The sequence below is a fragment of the Syngnathus acus genome, chromosome 8 (genome assembly GCF_901709675.1).
Source record: "Syngnathus acus chromosome 8, fSynAcu1.2, whole genome shotgun sequence".
In the NCBI taxonomy this organism is placed as follows: Eukaryota; Metazoa; Chordata; class Actinopteri; order Syngnathiformes; family Syngnathidae; genus Syngnathus; species Syngnathus acus.
In genome coordinates, this window is record NC_051093.1 from 8,291,981 (window position 1) to 8,312,520 (window position 20,540).

A 20,540-nucleotide genomic window follows, 5' to 3' on the forward strand; every position below is an offset into this window, starting at 1 on the left:
AATCATCTTTTTTTGCATCATATCAAAAAAAGATGCAGTTGCCCTCCCTCTTTCAAATGATGTAAGAAAGCGCGGGGTTGCGTTTTGGAAGAAGAAATGACGATTGGTCGAGAATTCGTCCTCTACTGCCTATCAGGTTGAAGAAAGAGTCGTGTCTGCTGATGTGATAACGGTGGTTAACCAAGACAACAAGGGTGCAAAATTATGATAAGAAACCGTTTTTAGTGTGCTGTGTTTTTTTTTAATCCCAAGAACACATCTATCTGTCTATCAATACATCAACCATAGCTATAAGATTCCATATGATCAATATATAGTACACCCCTAGTACATAATATGTCCAAAATTATTCCTGCTCTTATTTTGTCTTTTGCCTTGCAGGACAGCAGCATAGCCAAGTCTTAACTGGTTTAACTGGTAAGTACAATATCACCGATCTTACTAGCTCAAGTCACTTACATCTTTAAAATGCTGGATTAAAAAAAATCCAATTTCTGTAAAAAAATAAATAACCGAAATAACCCATTGTTTGTGCAATGTAAAAAAAAAATATATATATACATATATACGTATATATATACATATTTTTTTATATATACATACGTATATATTTTTTCATCATTGGGTCAAATTTGACCTATTTTGACATTTGACAACAATAACACTTAAATCGTCAATGACTCCAATTCCCGCCTACCATCAAGTAAAAAAAAAAGTGTGCATGTTCTTTCGCCCCTCCTCTTCATCATCATTGCTGATTTTAAGAGCAAGTAAACAGCTCTGCTCGCACCTTATCAGCAAAGAGCAGCCTTGTAACCGTGTTGCACTATCCATGGTATCTGAAACCAAAACAGGCCAACCCCCCTCTTGGGAGAGAAGTAGCGCAGATGCTCGCTCGTCGTGTGGTCTAGCTTCTTCTCATGTTGTGCACAACAAGACAGCGGCGGTCTTTTTGTCCACTAACAAGACAGGAGGATGACATGTGATCACCTGAGACGATTGTTGGCACTTTCCAGCATTGCGTGCAGCATGAGGGTGGCTTCCGGCATCCCAGGCACACAAGGGTTCCAGAAGAAAGGTAGGGCTGACCCTTGATTAACTTTCTGAGTTCATCACTAGACGAGAAAGAAATGAGAAACCTAACTGAGAGGTGTGGCAACAAAATGTCACCTCTATAGTCTCATTCTTGCTGCAAGAGGAGCCAGAAACCCCCAAATGCTTTGCAGAAACCAGAACAGACTTTGACTGCTTCTGGGAGGAAGATGAAGAGCGAGCTGGTTCTGTGGATCAGTATTCCTTTACGTACACTTACGAGTAAGAACACACCACGTGATGATCAATGGAGAAGTTCAATGTCGTTCTCCACCAGCGCGAAATCTAACCGCAATTATTTTCAGAACTATTGGGGTCTCCAACAGAACGGAAAACGGCAGCAAATGTCCGCTGTCAGCCCATCTCACACCGACGGGAAAGATGCTGTACATGTGCCACCTGAATCGAACTTTAATGTTTGTTCCAATGCTCATTGAAATTCAGCGAGACGGAAGTCTCATCCACAATCGCAGCCTCAACATTGAACTATTTTGTAAGTTTTTTCAAATTTTTTTTTTGGGCAAACATTCACTCGTTGACGTTTTTCTTTTGTTGCTGTGACGAGTCGTGATAATTACAAATCATTCAAACAGTTCTGCTGGACCCTCCCACGAACGTGACCGTGAGTACCACAGGTCAAGAGGGTCAGCTGAATGTCAGCTGGATACAGCCTCCTCTAAGATACATCGATGATACCTTGATGTATGAGGTCTCCTATGCAATGGCCGACAGTCATGTGATGCAGGTACGAGTCATTTTACTGCTAATGTTTTTTTTTTTTTTTTTATTAATCTGCCAGCTGTTTTTTTTGCAGGTAGAGGTAGTACGAGCCAGCTCCAGGATGATCTTGAGGAGCCTACAGCCAAGCACTATGTACAAGGTGCGGGTTCGGGCAAAACTGGATGGACTGAGCTATGGTGGCTACTGGAGTTTGTGGAGTGATCCAGTGTTCATGGAGACACCACCTGCAGGTCTGCATTTATCAACATAACTAAATGGTGTAATTCCTGCCAGGTATATAAGTGTTTGTTGACCTTAGAGCAGTTTTAAAACAAGGACACATGTTTTAGATGAGAAAACAATCACAGCATGAATGTCCGACAAAATTCAGCTTTATGAATGGTACCAGGTTGATATTCAGGTGAATTTTCCTTTGTGTTGAATTTCCTAAATTTTATTTCATCAAGTAGTTGCAAAAAATTAAATTGTCTGGATCCAAATGTTTTTTTTCATAGCTTAGAAATGTATCTGGATCCAGATGATTTTATTTCGTGCAACCACCTGTACATTTTATGTTGAAATTTAAATTCAATATTTTAACATTTTATTTGATTGACACTGACATCATTGGATGGTTCTTGGTATTTTAAAGATTTTTTTTTTTTTAAATATAATGTGCTTTTCCTCTAACTTTTTACAGAATTCAACCTACTCATTGTCTTCCTAATCCTCACCATGTCTTTTATTCTAATGGTGCTGTCTTTCACTGTGCTCGTGTCCAATCGCAGGTCAGGATTTTCCTATCACAAAAAAAAAAAAAACAATATCGGTTGATGGGTAGGGAGGTGAAACATTTTAACCTTTGTGTTCTTCTCAGGTTTCTGAGAAAGAAAATTTGGCCAACTATTCCAACTCCTGATGGCAAATTTCAAGGGCTTTTTACTGATTACGGTGGAGACTTTCACGTAAGAACAAGGCGAGAGTCTGAAAATTGTACCCTGCTTGAATTTTACATTTCATAAATGAATCTCCATCATCTTGATTCAATTGCTTTTGTCTTTTCCGCAGGAGTGGTTGAAGGATACGAATGGATCCTCGTGGTCGACCCCAGCCTTGTTTTACACCGAGGAATACCCCAATTTCCTGGAGGTTCTCTCAGAGCGAAGCCTGAGCCCCCCATTACCACCTCCACCTCTACCACCAAAAATGTCCAATGCTCCCACACTGCAAAGCACAGAAGAGGATATACAAAGAGGTCTGGATTTTGCTCTGAGAAAAATGCCACATAATCACTGGCTTGAAAACTTAAGGGTCCAGAACCAGCGGGCTTTTCCTTGCTCCCAGTCGTCTCTGCTGGAGTCTCAGGATACTTACGTCTCCCTCACTGGGAACAACTACAGCCCAGATGATAACACTCATGGGGAGTCTTTGCCACTAGAGGCGCTGTTGGCCTTTAAAAAGACAATGTCTGAAGTTCACTGATCTGGTTCTGTGCCCAAAGGATATTGGGATGCTCTCAGGAGATGCGCTCCATATTTTTTATGGAATAGAAATCTCACGAGTAGAGCAAATTATTTATGCCTGCTCAAGGATGAACCTTTCTGCCAACGCAGTCACTTGTCCAGGGATGACTTCTGAGTAGACTGCTTGGTGTTATTATTTTTCATTTCTTCAAAAACACACTGTAATTGTAAATATATTTACATCTAAATGCAAACGTTTTGTTGGCATTCCACACAGAATCCTGTTGTGCAGGAACTGTTGTGGATATGAAAACGTTGGTTGTTTACTCACTGCTGCCATCTAAAGAGCAGAACACATAATGCTGACATTTCTACTAAAATCACACTAATGACTTGTGTTTGTACACTAACAGTGTTAAATAATAATAGTGGACACCACATCTCAATATTGATATTAAATCAAAGGCCATTTATTGCTATCAACTTCACTTGAGATTATAATTTGATATGCAACTATCAACGTATTACTTAGAAGTGTAGTGTGACACACGCATGCATTTGTTTTCAGAGATTAAAAATATCTTTATATTGGCTTTGTCAATTTTTTTATGATTATATGCAGCATTCTTATTAATTAAGAGAGGCAATATGTCAACATTTCAGCTTTTATTTCCTGGTAGCATATTTTCAGATATACATATATTCAGATATACAACTTATCATTTATCCCTATTTGACGCAAAAGTGCTCAAGCTAACTGAAACTCCATTAAACCTCCAGGATACAGCAACAGCTGCCATTCCTGTGCTGAACTTGGCCTGACCTCAGTGTCTTTGGTACAAGGGTCAAAGGTGATCCCGGTTCCAGAAAAGTAAATGTGCCACAACTCCTGGAGCCCTGCTGCTGCCGCTTTGTAGCTTCTGTCTTTGTCCAGAGTACATCGTACCTGAAAGTAGCGGTCAAGAGCATTTAGAACTTGATCCGACACTTCTCCACTTTGCTCTTTTGGCTTAGTATAAGATGCAATGACGCGACAGGGTCCAGGGTTTGATGTCTGCTGCTCAAGGAGGCCAGTGAGAAAAGCGGCCGAGTCACACAACAACGCTGAGAGATGTGCGGCGCATGACTGCTCGCTGGGGTGACACTCTCTGTAGCTGTCACCTGCAGGTCCACACAAAAACTCCTCCAGTCTGTCTACGATGATCAGTGATGGAGGGCTGGGTAATGTGTTGGTGGACTCATGAAGACCTGCCACTTGCTGAAGCAACTCCTCCAATGTCCTCGGATAGCAGAATTTGATTTTCTTGGGTGGGGGGGGAGAACATAATTTAAAATAAATATATTTTTTCAAGCTCACTTTAGTTACATTTGTCACGATCTTGGTGAAATAAGCAGCTACTTTAAATGGATGTTTCTGTTCATATTTACTTTATTACATATGGTACCTTTAGACTCTCCGGGCTTGGAGTTGGAACACATTTCTGCAAAGTCACAGGTAGGCTTTGGATTTGCGTTTGGGCGAAGAATACCACCCTCATGTTCATCTGGGAGGCAGCTGTAATAGCCGTCAGAAGCAACACAGAACGTCCGAGATTTTGTTCTCCAACTAGTAGGACGCTGCATTGTGCCGGTGCTGGAGGAGTCGCCCTGGCGTCCTTAAGTGAGTCCGTCTGTGACATGAATTTTGTGAACATATGCATTAAAACGTCTGCCATCACCGAAACACTACTGTAAAATGACTGCAAAAGCTCATCTGTCGTTTCATGCGACTATTTACATGTTGCGCACTGGTACTCTTATCATTGTGGTCCGGAAGACAACAACTATTTTGTAAACTTTCCGTCACTTTTATTCTGTTGACCAGGCTGATTAATCCCGTATTAATTAGATCAATAATTGGAATTAGATCAATAATTGGGACTTTGAAACGTTTTATATGCTAGAGTTAAATATGTTTTGATAGGGGCACAGTTTTCTTTTTTGTTGTTGTTACGGACATATTACTATAGACACAGCAGTGCTTTTCTTAAGTACTTCCGGTTAATAGCCGGCACAAGTTCCGGAAGGTCACAGCATCAGCTGTTATTGTCAAGATGGCGCATAACCTGGCAGAATTAGAGGTCCCAAAGGTAGTCGAACCGATCGGGGACCGAGGAAAAAGTGTCTTAAGGCGATGCAGGGGGAGACCCAGGCTAACAGAGTCAGACCGAGCACAGCGACGTCTTGAATCCCGAAAGAAGTACGACATTCGGAGGGTATACTTGGGGGAGTCGCACAAGCTCTGGAGTGAGCTCCGAAGGCGCACAAGTCTGAGTGATGCTGGATTGGCAGCATATTTAATCGTGCTCCATTCCACATTTGGAGAGAAGTATCAACAAAAACACTCAAAGTGAGTGCAGTTTATTTGGAAAACCTTATTTCTATACCTAAGCACACAAACCACTGCATAAAGAACTCACTTGTGTTCTCCCATGCATACTTTTACTCATCTCTTTTCTTGATTAACCTATGTAAACTATTTAAAATGTGATTACAGGAAAACCATTATTCCAAAGGATTCAGAGGAGTCAGTACATAAGAGAAAAGGTGAGTTACCGGTTCCAGTAATTACAGTAATAATGCATTGTATTCATCTTTCAGCAGTTCAACAATTCTCTACAATGAGTCAATGTGCAACTTCTTATGCTCATCCCTAGTGACTATTTGCAAAACATTTCACTCTGATGCCTGTTGTTTGTCAGTTAAGAGGGAGCGTGTGTCGAGTCTGCATAGCCTGGTGACTTGGTACCAGGACCACTTGCGTTCCTGCCCTCATGAGCCCCAACTCAGAGCTCTGGAGCACCGGCCCAACTTCTCTACAGCTGCCATCTGGCAATGTGCCTCCAACCATTCATTTGTCCAACACCTTTTTTCCTCAACGAGGGAGACAAGTGACTCTGAGCAGGAGGAGAGAGAAAACGGAGCGGGCAAAGATGAAAATGCTGCGAAAACAGACTTACTGGTGGCGAAAAGGTTATCAAGCCGAAAGAGAAAAACAAGTCCCCTGTTAAAAGGTGCAAATTGAAATTTTAGTTAGTCAGTAAACAAACCTCAGAAATTCTTGTCAATTCATTTTTTTTGCCTAATCTGCTTTTCTAGATTTAAGAGAATCAACCACTGCTTCTGAGGTTCAGCACACAAATGAGCTGGAACACACTGAAGCAGTCACACACCATGGGAGTGTGGAGACCTCCTCCAATGATGTCTCTCTGACTGTCCCGCCTGTGTGGGAGATGGTACTGGAGCTACCACAAAGCTCCCCTGAAGCAATGTTCCACCCCCTCACCTCAGAAGAGGAGACAGAGGACGTGAGGCGAAGCCAAGATGAAAGTGTAACAGAGCAAGAAATTGGCTGCGATTATGAGTGTGTTATTGTAGGAACATCTTTGGCTGAAAAACTAGGGGATGAGAATGTAGGAGATTCCTTCCCACCCTCCCAGCCAGAGCTGTTGGTCTCGTCTCAAGTTCAAGCAGAAGAGAAAGGGGAACTTTTTGACCCGCACACTTTGCCGACGGTGGTGACTAGCTGTGAGGTTGCTAACCAGCAGACTGCTTTAGAAGGTTCACAGGTCAGTACCCTATATATGGAGATAAATGGGCATTGTATTATTGAATCAGTATAAAGGTGTTGTCCATCTTTTCTCACAGCTAATTATCATAACTGGCCCCACATATGAGGCTCTTGCGACGCATGGAATTCAACTTAAAACGGGTGCCGGGAATGTGGCGGAAGATGCCTGCACTGTCATCAGGGACATCACCTACAACCAAGAACCAGAATCAAAACTCCAAGCAACAGATGAGGAACACTGCATGACAGGTGTGATACATTGGGAATCATCCCTTTAGATTTTTTTTTAAGTACCTCAAAGGTGCATATGTATTATGTTAAATAATACCAACAACTAGATTTTTTTTGTGGAAATTTAAATGGCCCTTTTTGCAAATATGCATTTGTAAAATGTATTTATAAAAATATTTTACATCTTGTCGACAATTACTCATGAATCTCAATTTGTCTTGTTTTGCCCAGAATTAAGTGACAAACAGTTGCTACAACCCGCTGTCGATAAACTAAATAGCGGCAACGAATCGCAGAGGACTCTCACCAGGTTTGTTGGATGGGGGGGAAAAAAAATCTGCATAATAATTGAAAGTAAGAATGTAAAGTCATCTTTGTCATGCCAGGTCAAAGAGAAACCGCCGAGGCCCAGTTGTTGAAGCCGACGGGATGCTCAAGATGTTCCATTGTCCGCACGAGGGCTGCAGTCAAGTGTATGTCGCCGTTAGCAGCTTCCAGGTGAGACAACCCATTTCATTCATATTTAACATTCCAGCTTTCATGTCGCCTGCTTTTTTTTTTTTACTAGAATCACGTGAACCTAGTTCACAGGAAAGGCAGGACCAAGGTTTGTCCACATCCAGGCTGTGGGAAAAAATTCTACCTGTCCAACCACCTACATCGCCATATGATCATCCACTCAGGTGGGCTCATAAAAACACTCTTGTGAATTTTTATCGGGATTGGAAAATGATCAATTTATTTCCTTTATACATATCAAATTGCTAAGAAATAAAAAACATTTCTCCGCAGGTGTGCGAGATTTCATCTGCGAGACGTGTGGGAAATCATTTAAGCGTAAGAATCACCTGGAAGTTCACAGACGGACTCACACGGGAGAAACACCTTTACAGTAAGATGTTTTTAATGGTGTGCCGGAAACCGAAAGCTATAACCCTGATCTTTTTTCAACGCCATCGTCCATTAGATGTGAAATCTGCGGCTACCAATGTCGTCAGCGTGCGTCCCTCAACTGGCACATGAAAAAACACACCCCGGAGGCCCACTACAACTACACGTGCGAGTTCTGCGACAAGCGTTTTGAGAAGTTGGACAGTGTGAAATTCCACAAGTTGAAGAGCCACCCAGAGAAGCTGTCCTCCTGAGGTGATCACACTGTGGCTAAAAGCAAAAAAGACTCTTGGGGGAGATTCGTTTTGTTTGTCAAGACGACAACCGAGTGACGTTGGTGTGAACGGCTGTGCGGGTCACAGCAAATTGCAATCTCGATAGCTGCAAAAATCGAAGCGCTTCCAAATTATCCTATTCTTTTTACCCATTACATAATCTTATTTAAAAAAAAAAAAAAAAAAAAAGCCTTTTTGCTCCACATATGGCACAAAAAAATGTTCCTTCTATTTCAAGTCCAACAGTTTAAGAGGAAATACGTAGAGTGCTATTTTGCACAGTGTGTAAGATTTGACAAAATTGTGAACATCTCTTGACCGCAATTCATTTCACGCGGGCTGGCAACTCGGGGTTTAGTTCTGGGGTTCTAATTAATATATATTTATTTTCAGTTTTATTCACTCTCCTCACCCTCAGGAAATAATTGCGTGTCCATTTGTGTCAATGTTTTAAGCCTGCTGTACAGTGTGTGTTTTGTTTTCTAGACAAATGCACTTTTTTTTTTTTTTTTCTCCCCCGTGTCAGCTCTGATGAATCATTAAATTCTGTGGGCCCCGTTCTTTAACCAAATGACATTTACCGAGCATCTGTGGTTAATAATGTGTAACGTGCCTCTTACGTAAAAAGCTCAAGTGTTTGCGATCAAGTGTGGGTGTGGACAAAAGACATGACACAGTCAGTGACTGATCCGCAACCTTTCAACAAGTCTTGTGATACTTTTGGGAATAGCGCCTGCATGTGTTGTGTACTTTGCCCACCCCACTTATAAAAAAACATGTCAAAATGCAGATAACGACGCAAATGGATTAGTTTTGCTCTCACATCAATCATTTATATCATTTGCTATTCAGTCAGTCAGTTACCATGCGTCATTCCTGTTCTTTCATCACGGTGTGAAAATCACTTAAGCATTGTCCAAAAGAAATATATTGCCGTATGTCGTAATACATGATACTAACGGAAATTCAGCTTTTACAAGGCTAATGTTTTGACATCTTCAACCTGACTTTTCACAAGGAAAGTTTCCACCCAGGTGGTCCCACAGCCTCCTCCCCCAGGGGGAGCAAGCACCAGTCCAGCTCCATGGTGATGTGTTACTCAGCGACTTTGGTCACGCCCCCCCACCCCTCCCTTTTTAGCGCTGGACTACTTACAAATAAACCAGCTGCTTTAAAATAGCCGATGAAAAGCATCTAAAGCTCTTTCTTAAAACGGACAAGCATTTTGCTTCATCTTCTCCCACGGTTTCCATCACTGAAGTCAAGGAAGAAACTCCCCGAGCTCAGAGCACTCCCTTGGATTTTTTTTTTTCTTCTTTCTCAGAGGTAAGCATGACTTAAATTGTCAATTTGACTTTATTAAATCGGCCACCTATGATATTAACCTTTAGCCTCAAGCGATTATTTCTCTCAACATCTTTAGACTACGTTTGTTTAGGATCGATGCAAATTTAGGTGAGGCCGGTTTGAACGAGGTCCTATTTGAACATTTGCATGTGTACGCAGCTTTAATTTGCATTGGATTTCAATTCTATCCAGTCTGACTATGAGGAAGGTAACAGTTACAGGTAACCTCTGACCCCACAATGTATGATTAACTTGGATCAGCTAGCTCGCTTTCCTATTTTTAGTTTAATTGTTTTTTTGTGTGTTGGGCAATTAAAATGAGTGAGGGGGCAGTGATACACAGTATTTGCTATCCAATGCAAAATCAGAACAGGGAACTGTTTCGTTGACATAAATATGTTTGTATAAAATATACCTTTTCTTTTTTTAGCTGGTTTCTTTAGTCTTCCATTCGCACAAAAAGTCAAACTTCTGTCCTGACGTGTCTTGTACAATTATCAATTTAAAAAAACAAACAGTGTAACTCTAACATGAATCACTTGCGCTGAATTAATCTTTGACTAATTTTTTAAAAATACTTTTCCCGAAATACACGACGTATACTTCCTGCTTGGTTTAATTTTAAACCAAACAAAACCGCCGGCGAAACGCACGTAAGCTGATATGTGTTTGTTCACTGTCATGCGGATGAATTGAAAAGCATGATGTATAAAGGATTGTGGGAAGAAAAGAAAAAAACAGCAGGTGTATTTGGTATCTTGAGCCACACCTCTCTTCAGTCCTTGTTCTTGAAACAAACTCCAGCCTTTTTAATCTGCCTAATGTGAACATGACAAATATTCTTGCCAAGAATACACTAACACATGCTTCCATTTTGTTTCTTTCTGTCCGCAGGTTAAACACAACCGCTAACCAAAATGGGATGCTTCGGGTTCCTCAAGTTTATGATGTTTGTTTTCAATGGGATTATCTTTGTAAGTCCGATTTTTTCATACTTAAAATGTAAAGTATACTGAAGGTATTATTATTTTTCTATTCCACTTCACAGTTGGCCGGCGCAGTCCTCCTGGGTATTGGCATCTGGGTGAAGGTGGACAGCGGTTCCATCCTGAGCTTCCTGGGGAAGATTGAAAACGCTCCCACAGAGCTCAGCCAAGTGCTCAACGTGGGCTACCTGCTGATTGCTGTCGGAATACTTCTGGTCATCATTGGTTTCCTCGGCTGCTGCGGGGCCATCAAAGAGTCCAAGTGCATGCTGTTGATGGTGGGTGGTCAAATCCAAGTCGCCATTTTCAGGAGAAGATAACTATTCCATACTTCGTTGTAGTTCTTCATCATCATCCTGCTCGTCTTCCTAGTCGAGGTTGCAGGAGCTGTGGTGATCTTGGTCTTTAGACCTTTGGTAAGTTTCCACACGGTTTCTCGCAAGCCTTTGATATCTGGATAGCGACTAAATATTTGTACAGGCCGAAGATGTATTCCAAAGGTTCGGCACGGCGGCAGTAGCGAGCATCAAGAAGGACTATGGGACTGATTCTGACGTGACTGGACTGTGGGATACGACAATGAGCACAGTGTGTAACGTTAATGGACGTCTTTGTTTGATTGAATATTTGTTTCACAGATTCCATCTTTGTTTCCTCAGTTAAAATGTTGCGGGATCTACAACTCCTCAGACTTCATTGACTCCCCGTATTATGTGGAGAACAGCAATCAGTACCCGCCTCCGTGCTGTCCACGTGCTGAGCCCTGTAATCAAATAGTGATAAACTTTTCCACGGTACGGGCACTCATTTGATTGTTAAAAAGAAATCATCAAATCGGAGCCAGATGTGCTTTTACTTCTACTGTTTTCCCTTCTCAGGCAATTCCAGGTTGCTTTGTGAAGTTCACGCAACTGATTGATGACAACACAGTCGTGATTGTTGGCGTGGCGCTGGGAATTGCAGCACTTGAGGTTATTTGAACATTTTAGCTTTTTTTCCCCCCATGATTAGTTGAAAAACAATCTACAGTACACTTATGTGCAAAGAGTTTTTTAAATTGGGGCCTAACTCAATTTTTGCCATTTTATCTCTGCAGTTATGTGCCATGACTGTTTCCATGATCCTTTACTGCAAGATCAAGTCAAGGTTAGCCTGACAACAAAAGTGGACTACTTCAGAAGGATCGTTTTAATCCCTTGGACAAGTTCGACGTACATATTGACTGATGAAAGAATACTGCTTATATGTGCACAGAAATGTCTAAGCTGCTCAATCAAATGATACAGGATGACTAATCTAGTTAGGAGAAATAGGTGATATGACTATATGACTGAATACGTTATTTTTCAATGTGAGAGCTTGTTTAACAGCCTTTGACACAAATGAACAAGAAATTAAGTGATGATTGATATTATTGTGATAATGAAATAGAAATTCCAATTTATGTTCAAGATTGAGGATGTTACTTTGGTATATGGCAATAAAGATATAAGTTTAGGAGTTGTAGTCAACATGATCAATTTGAAATTAACATATTTATCTGCAGGCTTGAGCTGCTTTTTCTATTGAGTTAAGTCAAAATTAATTCGAGACAAAATGACATACATATGTGAAGTATCCCTTTAAGTGTTTTGGACTGCCCCCTGCTGGGCACATATAGAGGCGCAACGAGTTGTGTTTAGTGCGTCTCTCAAGTCAGTCACAATGATAAAAATGACAGGAATTAAAACTTGTTCTACTTCTCCTAATAATTAGTAATGCCCCCCAAGGAGAAATTCAATAACAGTATTTACGTAAATATATTTGACATATTAAAATTGATATTTGATTACACAGAGGAAAATGAAGTTTGCATTCAGTCAGGTTTGGCAATGCAAAATAAATAAATACAATATACTAATTATTGCACTTTAATATCACCGCCTCAGCCAACGTCGTGTTTGTGCCGCCAGCCGGTTGGACCGGACCATGTTGGACCGGTGACGTCAGTGAACACTGTTTTTGGCTGGTCCTATCCGTCCGTCACTGCCTTCCTCAAGGTGTGCGTGTCAATGGAAGCAGAGGAGGAGTTAAGCGCGCAACTCTTTTCACGTTCCCATACACCGCTCAAACTAAATACTTTAAGTCCCGACTCGAGCTCAAACACATTAAACAGGAAACTGAGGATATAGTCCAACACTTGAATTGCAATTGGACCCTTGCAAGAGCTTGGTTTGAATTTGCACAGAAAGTGCTCAATGCGCCTTGGTTCGGTTCTGGCGTGTGAGAATTGCACAGGTGGAGCAGCTGAGAGAACATGTCCAATGGAAAAGATGACAATCCTGCACAGAAGTGAGTATAACCCAAAAGAAAAAGTTAATAACTACGTGAGTGCAATTTTCTTGACTTTTGTAGAGTAGTCGTGTTGCTTGTAACACTTGTGCTATCAGCGAGGCAAGTTAAAAAAAAAAGTCATTGTTTAAACAACCACAAAAGTTGTTTCCTGTTTATCTGGAAACGCTCAATCTTTCTTAATATGTTTCCTGGTGATACTCCACTTTCAAAAGGGCACTTTTCCAATGCTATTTGTTGTGTTATGGTCTAATACCAATCAAGATAAAAAAATTGTTTTGTATATTTTAGCAACTCATCCCAGATGACCCTAGAAGAAAGCCTGGAAGAGTGTATGGTGGCCCTGGATCTCTTCCTAAACAATCACTTCAATGAAAGTCTGGAGAGGCTGCAACCCAAGTAATACAAAAAATACATTTGTGTTTTTTTGTGGGTCGGGAAAACAATTGTGTTAGGATGAGAAGTTTGAAGCAATGCGCTTATTTTTAGATGACTGTTTAGTTGAAGTTCTATTCTCCAGGATATTATGTGTTTACTGAAGCTGACGCCCCAAGTGTGACTGTTTCAACAACCAAAAGAACGGCAGCCCTGTTAAATAAATATCAGGCTGTCAGATAGTAGCAGTAGTGTGACACTTTCAAAGAAAACTACTTATCTTAAAAAAAAAAAAAGCTTAAAATAAGGTTTCACTAACTTTGACCAACCCATTCGAAAAAGGAAACATGGAATGCGTCAAAGCACTATTTTTGTCAGGACAATGCCATAGCTATTAACGAAAGAACTTTCAATGGTAATCAAGAAAACTGAGAAATATCTACTCTTAAATTGTTGACGTCATCTTTCGTCTGCAGAGTGGGTGAGAGTATGTACCATGCTCTCATCTATGCCACAATCCTGGAAATGCAGGCCATGATGACTTTCCAACATGAAGACATTTGCAATGCTGGAGCAACCATGAAGAGTGCTCAGGATCTCTGTCAAAGGTTTGTTTTTAAAATAATGCATATTTGAGGACCATTATGATCCTGGCTATAAAAAAAAAAGCAAATTGCACTAGTGTTTATTATGACCCCAGGCATGTCACTGCTCATACTGCTATGTGCAATACTTATAATTGATATGGTAACATTGTTTCAGGTTTCGCCGTAAATCTCCAAATTTAGGCAAGTTCACAGGGGAGCTCACTGAAGGTAATTTTTTTTAAAATTAAAATTGATTTAATTAGAACAATTATTTTATAACCGATCACGGGTCCAACTCCTGACCTTAAAATTTTGAAAGGTGCTGCATTCGATTATTTAGAATGTTTTTTTTTTAAATTTCATTATTGTCTTACTGAATGCAATATTCTTCCACGCATGTGCAGAACAGCTCCATGCTGAAGTGTGTTACGCGGAATGCCAACTCCAAAGAGCTGCTCTCACCTTCCTCCAGGTAACGTAAAACGATACACTGCAATTATGTCTACATTTGTCCTAGTTAGCTCAACACACAAAAGTTCCTCAAAATGACAGCATAAAATGTTTCTGTGCAGGATGAGAACATGGTGAGTTTTATCAAAGGTGGGATCAAAGTACGAAACAGTTACCTAATTTACAAGTAAGTAGCGGTGATGCCTCATCAGAATATGTACAATGCAACTGTGAACTATGACCTCCGCATTGAATTCAATTGAATTGAACAAATGCTTATTTTGAACATGATTACACATTGCGATGTAAGACAATAAATGAAATCATTTCAATTCAATTAATAAATGAAATAATAAAGGCCTTTTCCTGATCTGTTTAACTTTTGTCTTTCAGAGACTTGCATTCCTACGTGAAATCTCAAACCTGTTTGAAAGGATCCGGCCATAATCACTTAGAGGGTGGCATTTCATTTGGAGTAGGAGCGTTTAATTTGGTATGATGTCACCATACTATACTTAGACCTTGTGCATGTATTTTACAGTTTACTTATTTATTTATTTTTTTTCCCCCCCTATAGACACTCTCTTTATTTCCACCCCGGATACTAAAATTATTAGAATTTGCCGGCTTCTCGGGAGATAAGGTACAGCTCTCATTTGCATATGGATGAATGTATTGCATAATGATCTCATCCCTGTTTAGGATTACGGTTTGTCTCTGCTTGATGACGGCGCGACGGCATTGAATTTGCGCTCCATGCTGTGTGTTCTGCTACTGCTTTGTTACTACACTTTTCTCACATTCATACTAGGTATGGCTCCGCCCCCATACACACCGCTGAGTGATCGGTAAGATGTTTCATACGTCCTGCTCGCTGTGTTTTTCAGGAACAGGTGAGGGACATGTGGTGGAAGCTGAAAGATTGCTGAAAATATTCCGGGTTCGCTATCCCCGGGTGAGTGGATTACAGAATCCCAAAAGAATCAAACACCGTTTTTTTAAATCTATGTGAGGTTAATCGGCAAATTTATTGGACTTCCATGAAAACACTTTCATACGAGAATTAACGTGCAGTAAAATGGCTTAGTAAATCTTTTTTTTTTTTTTTTCTGCACAGGGAGCAATATTCCTCTTCTTTGCTGGCAGGGTAGAGGAGATGAAAGGAAACATCGATGAGGTGTTTCTCACAAAAATCTTCATTTCCTGTTTTTCTTCATTTCTGAGTGGCAAAGAGTCTGTTGCATTGTTATTCATTTCCACCAGGCGGTGGCCTTATTTGAAGATGGCTGCAAGGCCCAGCAAGCATGGAAGCAATTCCACCACATGTGCTACTGGGAGCTCATGTGGTGCTTCACTTATAAGCGAGCATGGAAAATGGCTTATTTTTACGCAGACCTACTGAGCAAGGAAAGCCGCTGGTCAAAGGTACGCACTGCAAAGTTTGAATGCTTATCTTTTCCTACTGATTAGAAAATGGATACTTCCAATAGATTCCATTTTTGTTTCTCCTAGGCCATGTACATCTACATGAAAGCTGCTTGCCTTAGCATGCTGCCAAAGGAAGAGGAACGCCCCTTCGGAGAGAATGAGGTGGATCTCTTTAGGTTAGTGATTCCAAAATCCAAACCAGTATATCATACATTCTATGGTTTATTATTCATTGGTTTAAAAAAAAATATATATTCAACAGCAATGTGCAAAAATATGATGCTACCTTAATCTAAAATTTTACCTTAAAAAAAAAAAAATCTATAAATAAAATATAAAAAAACATTCAAAAGCAATGTACAAAAACATGATACTACCTTAATCCAAAACTTTACCTTAAAAACATATCTATAAAAATAAATTATAAAAAATATTCAAAAGCAATGTACAAAAATACGATACTACCTTAATCCAAAATGTTACCTTTTTTTCATACTACTCTATTTTGTATAGATTTCAAGTGATTATTTATTAGTTTTGGTCTACAGTAAGCAGGTCCTTAGTGTGCATAAGCCTTGGGCCAACTCTGTTTGTGACTCCCTCTTCTATTTAGACAAGTGCCTGTCTTCAAGCAGAAGATAGCGGGGAAGTCTCCTCCCACAGAGAAATTTGCTATCCGCAAAGCTCGCCGCTACAAAGCCAACTGTCCAGTCAGGCTAGCAGTGCCAGTGCTGGTAAGACTTCAAAAACACATTCTGGAACTAACGCCCGTCACATGTCTCCACTGTTTGATTCCAGGAGATGATGTACATGTGGAATGGTTTTAGTATGATCAAAAAACGACCAGAGCTGACTGAAGGCATGATCCAGACGCTAGTGGAGGCTGAGCGCACCTTGTTGGAGTCTCCAGGTCCTTAGATGTCCGCCCTGATTGAAATGTAACACAAAATGTAACATCAACACTGTTTTTATCTCCTCACACCTCCACAGAGAATGAGTATTCACTAGATGACCGTTGTGTAATCCACCTGCTGAAGGGAATGTGTCTGAAAAACCAGGGGCTCCTCCAGGGTGCCGAGGAATTCTTTCATAAAGTTTGTTCCAGGTGAGTGCATGTAACATTCCTTTTAAAATGCAGGTAATTAACTCTGCCACACTACACAACAAGAAACCAGACAGCCACAACCAGGAGGCTATTTTAATCTCTGCTGGGAACAGAATGACAAAGTGAAGTGTACAAGGACGGTTGACTTGAATCAATCTGAGACAAAAAAATAATTATAATAATATTTTGCAGTGAGAAGAAGCTTAGGTTTGACCACTACCTCATTCCCAACTCCATGGTGGAGCTCAGTCTCCTCTACATCGAACAAGGCCGAAGAGACGAGGCCATCAAACTTCTCCACAAGGCCAAGTAAGTTAGTTTTGTTGAATTAAATTAGTGGTTGATGAACAGTAGTAACCAATACAGAAGTAGACCAAAGTGGTTCCTTAAATGTGTACAAGTACCACGAATGCCTTATGCAAAATATTTAAATTAGCCTAAATATATATATTTTTTAGTCTAGTACAGTTTTTCGGGGTTGTTTGCAACTTTGGTTTTTGTAGTTCCACTAGCAGACAGTAGAGGGCACTCTCTGCCTGTATCATTTTTACCTGTATGAAACAAAGTTGTTGCAATTGCGTCATATTAATGTTACATTTTGTACGAGGAACATAAATTGGCATTACTGCTAAAGCACCTCGGACCTCTGCTGGTTTTGGACACCTTAGAAAAAAGAAAAACGAGTCAAAAGGGTGTTGTAGCAGGATTTAAAAGTAGCCATTGAATTTTAGATTATTCCAATTTATAATCAGGCATAAATGACATGCCCCCATGTCCCTTTGAGACTTGAAAGAAATTAAAACTATTTCCTTGCGCTCAACAGTCCTTCTTTTGATTTCTAGAAACAACTACAAAGAATACTCTATGGAATCTCGCACGCAGTTCAGGATCCATGCTGCCATGGCCAAACTGAAAGCTGGCTCTGTCGATGCGGACCAAACTCATCCATAGGGAGATCGAAATTTTATCTTGGGAGACACTCTTCAAATGCTGTCATTGTCAGTGACGTGTCTGCGGTTTTAGCCGATGCCCAGTTTTCTACTTGTGCCAATTTTCCATCAAGTAATTGCTGGGTTTATATTTGGGTTTGTCTTTTTGAGATTTGATGACGGTAAAACGCGATTGGCGTCAAACAGTAGTATAGTTTTGAATAGAATTTATATAAGAATACAAAGTTGTTAATGAAGACATTTCATTGTATGGACCATGTTTACATAACCTGCCTCAACCGTTGATGAAAACCACTCGAAATGACTTTGATAGGAAATGCATTCTGATGGATTAGCAGGACAGGTTGGCTTGCTTGAGGGTAAATTCAATTTTCATCCCACTGTATCTGAATATATTTAAGCATTCAAGAAAGGGGGCCACTTTGCAAGACTCTTCATGTTTCTTATATTACAATATTTATTACAATGACAATCAAACAAGGGGAACCAACTTTGGAAAGGAACTTCTCAATTCAGAAAAGTGAACTCCTGTAATTCCAGTTGGCATTAGAAAACAAAATGGGCACATCAATGATGCAACCCAAAAATGTATTAGTTTATTGCATCTATGGTGACTGAGTCCAAGTTTACGAGGAGGCAACAGGAGTGACAGGGACTCCAGCCTGCTCTTCTCTCAGTCTGCGTTTCATCAGTTTCCTCTTTTTCTTCTCCTCTTTCTCAATTTCGGCAACCATTTCCAGGAATTTGCTGCTGCGGGGGTCCACTGCGTGGCCAAAACGCTCCCTGGCCTCAGCCAACAACTTCTCACGTCGTGCCTTCTCCTCTTTTAGCTTCTGTTTAGCTTCACGCTTCTCTCTGCGCCAGTCGGCGATCATCTTGGGCATTTTGGCCATGTTTTCTGCAATGAGCTTCTCCCTGTGATTTGAATAGAAACGATCATTATGACAAATGTCAACAGGAGAGAGCAATAACATGGCTGTCCGATAATAGACGCAATGGCATAGCTAGGTTAGCATGACTCACTTTGCCATGCGTTTATCATCCTCTTCCTTTTGCTTAGCTGCGATATTCTTCAACATAACCTCTAACGGAGGATGCCACTCATTTTCCTCCGCGATAATCTTGTCCAGCTCTGCGTGGCTGGGCCACAGCGACGCAGGGTCGACCCCGGACGCCGAGCCATAGCGACCGTACAACTTCCCATCGTATTTGCTCGTCTTCTGCCATTCCGGCGTCTTCTCGCTGCTCTTGTCGGGAATATAGGGATCGCGAAGATTCAGATTCAGACGTTTGGGGTTATACGATGCCGTCTGTAGTAGAATCCCGCTTGGGTAGCACACAGAATTTCCATTTTTGGGTGCTGAAAGCCTCTTAAATGTGTTACGGACCACCAGCGTCCTCCTGCAGATCACGGCCGCGGCCATTTTCCTTTCACCTTACAAAGGACCCCTGATAGGTGTCTTTGAGAATGCCTGTTTACTTCCGCGGATAGTTTTCATTGCGGGAGATGAAATATGACATGAATTCTTACAAAATAATACATTTATTTCAAAATGTCGGGTAACAATTAGTCTTTTTCCCTGGCAATACATTTGAATAAATTTAATGCATATACATAAAATACTGTACAATTAATTTCAAAGGATGTTTCACCATTTCCTCTACTATTAATAAGTGGCAGAAGTGATACTGGATGATTACTCTGTGAATATTCATTACTAATTTTCTGCAATTGTTTGCAGAACAATCCCTGCTGGAAAAGAACATTTATGCTTCGTCCCTGAGGTTTAAGAGCATAAATCATGGAGAGGAAGCTCTCAACATTGCATCCTTGTGGCTGGACATGAAATAAATTATAAAGTAAATCAGAAGGGTTTAGAGCACAGTGTGATATGTAGAGGTCAAGTGTTCTGCAGTTAAGTGGTCGGTCACATGAAGTGGTGGGAAGGCCGTTTTTTTAATCCAAGATCTTTGTTTTCCCTCTCTGCTCCACTTTCGTCTTGACAAGCTAATACTCAAAAACTTTGATCTGCTCATAGCAGCAAAGCTGTCATCACTTTTGTGTCCTGGGAGCAAACAAAATATTTCTTAAAAACCACCATTAAAGATTTAAGGTTCCCAGGGTCTTGGTGGGGCGGGGGACTGGAGGTGGGTGTGGGCATGACACAGGCTTAATTTGTTTTAGGAGCGATCTAGTGCCAAGCATGGGGCTTAAGGGATCATATCAGTGTCAGTCATAGGCAAAAAGGCTCCTTAGCAGTTAGACAGGAGAAGATAGTGGCAACATGACAAATCTATTTCTGGGTTCATGAGTAGGAGTGTTGTACGCTGTGTTAACACATTTTGGGAAGTTCTACACAACTAAATAATCCAGCCGTCTAGTTTCTGTACTATTTGCCCCTAATTAGGTTTGCAGGTCCAAGCAGGGATGTCCAGCTCAGGTCCTCGAGGGCTGCTGTCCTTCCTCCAATACACCTGATTCAAAGGATCAACTCATCAGATTCAAATGATCAGCCAATCTAAAGAAGTCAGGTAATGATCCCGATATTTATTTTTGGAACAAATGCCCAATAATATTAATAAAAGGGGAAAATAAATAAAATGCGCTCTTCCAATTATTAATTACATGTAATATTGAACAGTTCATTCTAAGTTTTTTGTATAGAAAAAAAAATACTGTCATCTTTGTATCATTTCCC

General features: G+C 40.6%; 6 protein-coding genes across 11 annotated transcripts; 4 read left to right on the forward strand and 2 right to left on the reverse strand.

Moving 5' to 3' along the window:
• The first annotated feature begins 781 nt into the window (after nucleotides 1-781).
• epor (erythropoietin receptor) lies at nucleotides 782-3,866 on the forward strand. Of its 3 annotated transcripts, XM_037257390.1 has the most exons (9): nucleotides 782-1,078; nucleotides 1,179-1,314; nucleotides 1,398-1,585; nucleotides 1,686-1,837; nucleotides 1,907-2,063; nucleotides 2,513-2,600; nucleotides 2,690-2,777; nucleotides 2,881-3,338; nucleotides 3,475-3,866. In XM_037257390.1, exons 1-8 carry the CDS (start codon nucleotides 976-978, stop codon nucleotides 3,292-3,294), a joined length of 1,326 nt encoding a protein of 441 aa, XP_037113285.1. In that variant the 5' UTR covers nucleotides 782-975; the 3' UTR covers nucleotides 3,295-3,338; nucleotides 3,475-3,866. The 3 variants fall into 3 exon arrangements, with proteins under 3 accessions (XP_037113285.1, XP_037113284.1, XP_037113286.1); XM_037257389.1 differs by having other exon boundaries at nucleotides 2,881-3,866; XM_037257391.1 differs by lacking the exon at nucleotides 3,475-3,866 and having other exon boundaries at nucleotides 2,690-2,788; nucleotides 2,881-3,018.
• On the reverse strand, nucleotides 3,724-9,245 carry swsap1 (SWIM-type zinc finger 7 associated protein 1). Of its 2 annotated transcripts, none has more exons than XM_037257394.1 (3): nucleotides 9,147-9,245; nucleotides 4,721-4,945; nucleotides 3,724-4,578 (listed from the first exon to the last, which is right to left on the reverse strand). In XM_037257394.1, the coding sequence occupies exons 1-3, from the start codon at nucleotides 9,147-9,149 to the stop codon at nucleotides 4,024-4,026; spliced, it is 783 nt and encodes a 260-aa protein (XP_037113289.1). In that variant the 5' UTR covers nucleotides 9,150-9,245; the 3' UTR covers nucleotides 3,724-4,023. The 2 variants fall into 2 exon arrangements, with proteins under 2 accessions (XP_037113289.1, XP_037113288.1); XM_037257393.1 differs by lacking the exon at nucleotides 9,147-9,245 and having other exon boundaries at nucleotides 3,925-3,961; nucleotides 4,009-4,578; nucleotides 4,721-5,087.
• znf653 (zinc finger protein 653) lies at nucleotides 5,326-8,848 on the forward strand. 3 transcript variants are annotated; one of them, XR_005098621.1, is made up of 11 exons: nucleotides 5,326-5,664; nucleotides 5,812-5,861; nucleotides 6,017-6,328; nucleotides 6,414-6,883; nucleotides 6,963-7,134; nucleotides 7,348-7,426; nucleotides 7,503-7,614; nucleotides 7,685-7,799; nucleotides 7,909-8,008; nucleotides 8,084-8,379; nucleotides 8,423-8,439. XR_005098621.1 is itself a non-coding variant. In XM_037257386.1 (10 exons), the coding sequence occupies exons 1-10, from the start codon at nucleotides 5,369-5,371 to the stop codon at nucleotides 8,259-8,261; spliced, it is 1,884 nt and encodes a 627-aa protein (XP_037113281.1). In that variant the 5' UTR covers nucleotides 5,354-5,368; the 3' UTR covers nucleotides 8,262-8,848. The 3 variants fall into 3 exon arrangements, 2 of the variants coding, with proteins under 2 accessions (XP_037113281.1, XP_037113282.1); XM_037257386.1 differs by having other exon boundaries at nucleotides 5,354-5,664; nucleotides 8,084-8,848; XM_037257387.1 differs by having other exon boundaries at nucleotides 5,354-5,514; nucleotides 8,084-8,848.
• Nucleotides 9,246-9,431: 186 nt separating the features above from the next.
• tspan35 (tetraspanin 35) lies at nucleotides 9,432-12,115 on the forward strand. The gene is made up of 8 exons (XM_037257395.1): nucleotides 9,432-9,608; nucleotides 10,524-10,603; nucleotides 10,678-10,893; nucleotides 10,957-11,031; nucleotides 11,096-11,203; nucleotides 11,275-11,409; nucleotides 11,494-11,586; nucleotides 11,712-12,115. Exons 2-8 carry the CDS (start codon nucleotides 10,547-10,549, stop codon nucleotides 11,769-11,771), a joined length of 744 nt encoding a protein of 247 aa, XP_037113290.1. The 5' UTR covers nucleotides 9,432-9,608; nucleotides 10,524-10,546; the 3' UTR covers nucleotides 11,772-12,115.
• A 519-nt stretch (nucleotides 12,116-12,634) lies between these two features.
• zgc:158403 (tetratricopeptide repeat protein 39A) lies at nucleotides 12,635-18,158 on the forward strand. Its single transcript, XM_037257388.1, has 18 exons — nucleotides 12,635-12,946; nucleotides 13,238-13,345; nucleotides 13,798-13,929; nucleotides 14,084-14,136; nucleotides 14,313-14,380; nucleotides 14,481-14,545; nucleotides 14,752-14,851; nucleotides 14,936-15,001; nucleotides 15,061-15,169; nucleotides 15,246-15,313; nucleotides 15,476-15,535; nucleotides 15,622-15,783; nucleotides 15,871-15,962; nucleotides 16,400-16,520; nucleotides 16,585-16,696; nucleotides 16,777-16,891; nucleotides 17,084-17,200; nucleotides 17,734-18,158. Exons 1-18 carry the CDS (start codon nucleotides 12,912-12,914, stop codon nucleotides 17,840-17,842), a joined length of 1,692 nt encoding a protein of 563 aa, XP_037113283.1. The 5' UTR covers nucleotides 12,635-12,911; the 3' UTR covers nucleotides 17,843-18,158.
• Nucleotides 18,159-18,274: 116 nt separating this feature from the next.
• Nucleotides 18,275-19,298, reverse strand: gadd45gip1 (growth arrest and DNA-damage-inducible, gamma interacting protein 1). Its single transcript, XM_037257396.1, has 2 exons — nucleotides 18,865-19,298; nucleotides 18,275-18,756 (listed from the first exon to the last, which is right to left on the reverse strand). The coding sequence occupies exons 1-2, from the start codon at nucleotides 19,263-19,265 to the stop codon at nucleotides 18,468-18,470; spliced, it is 690 nt and encodes a 229-aa protein (XP_037113291.1). The 5' UTR covers nucleotides 19,266-19,298; the 3' UTR covers nucleotides 18,275-18,467.
• Nucleotides 19,299-20,540: the final 1,242 nt, after the last annotated feature.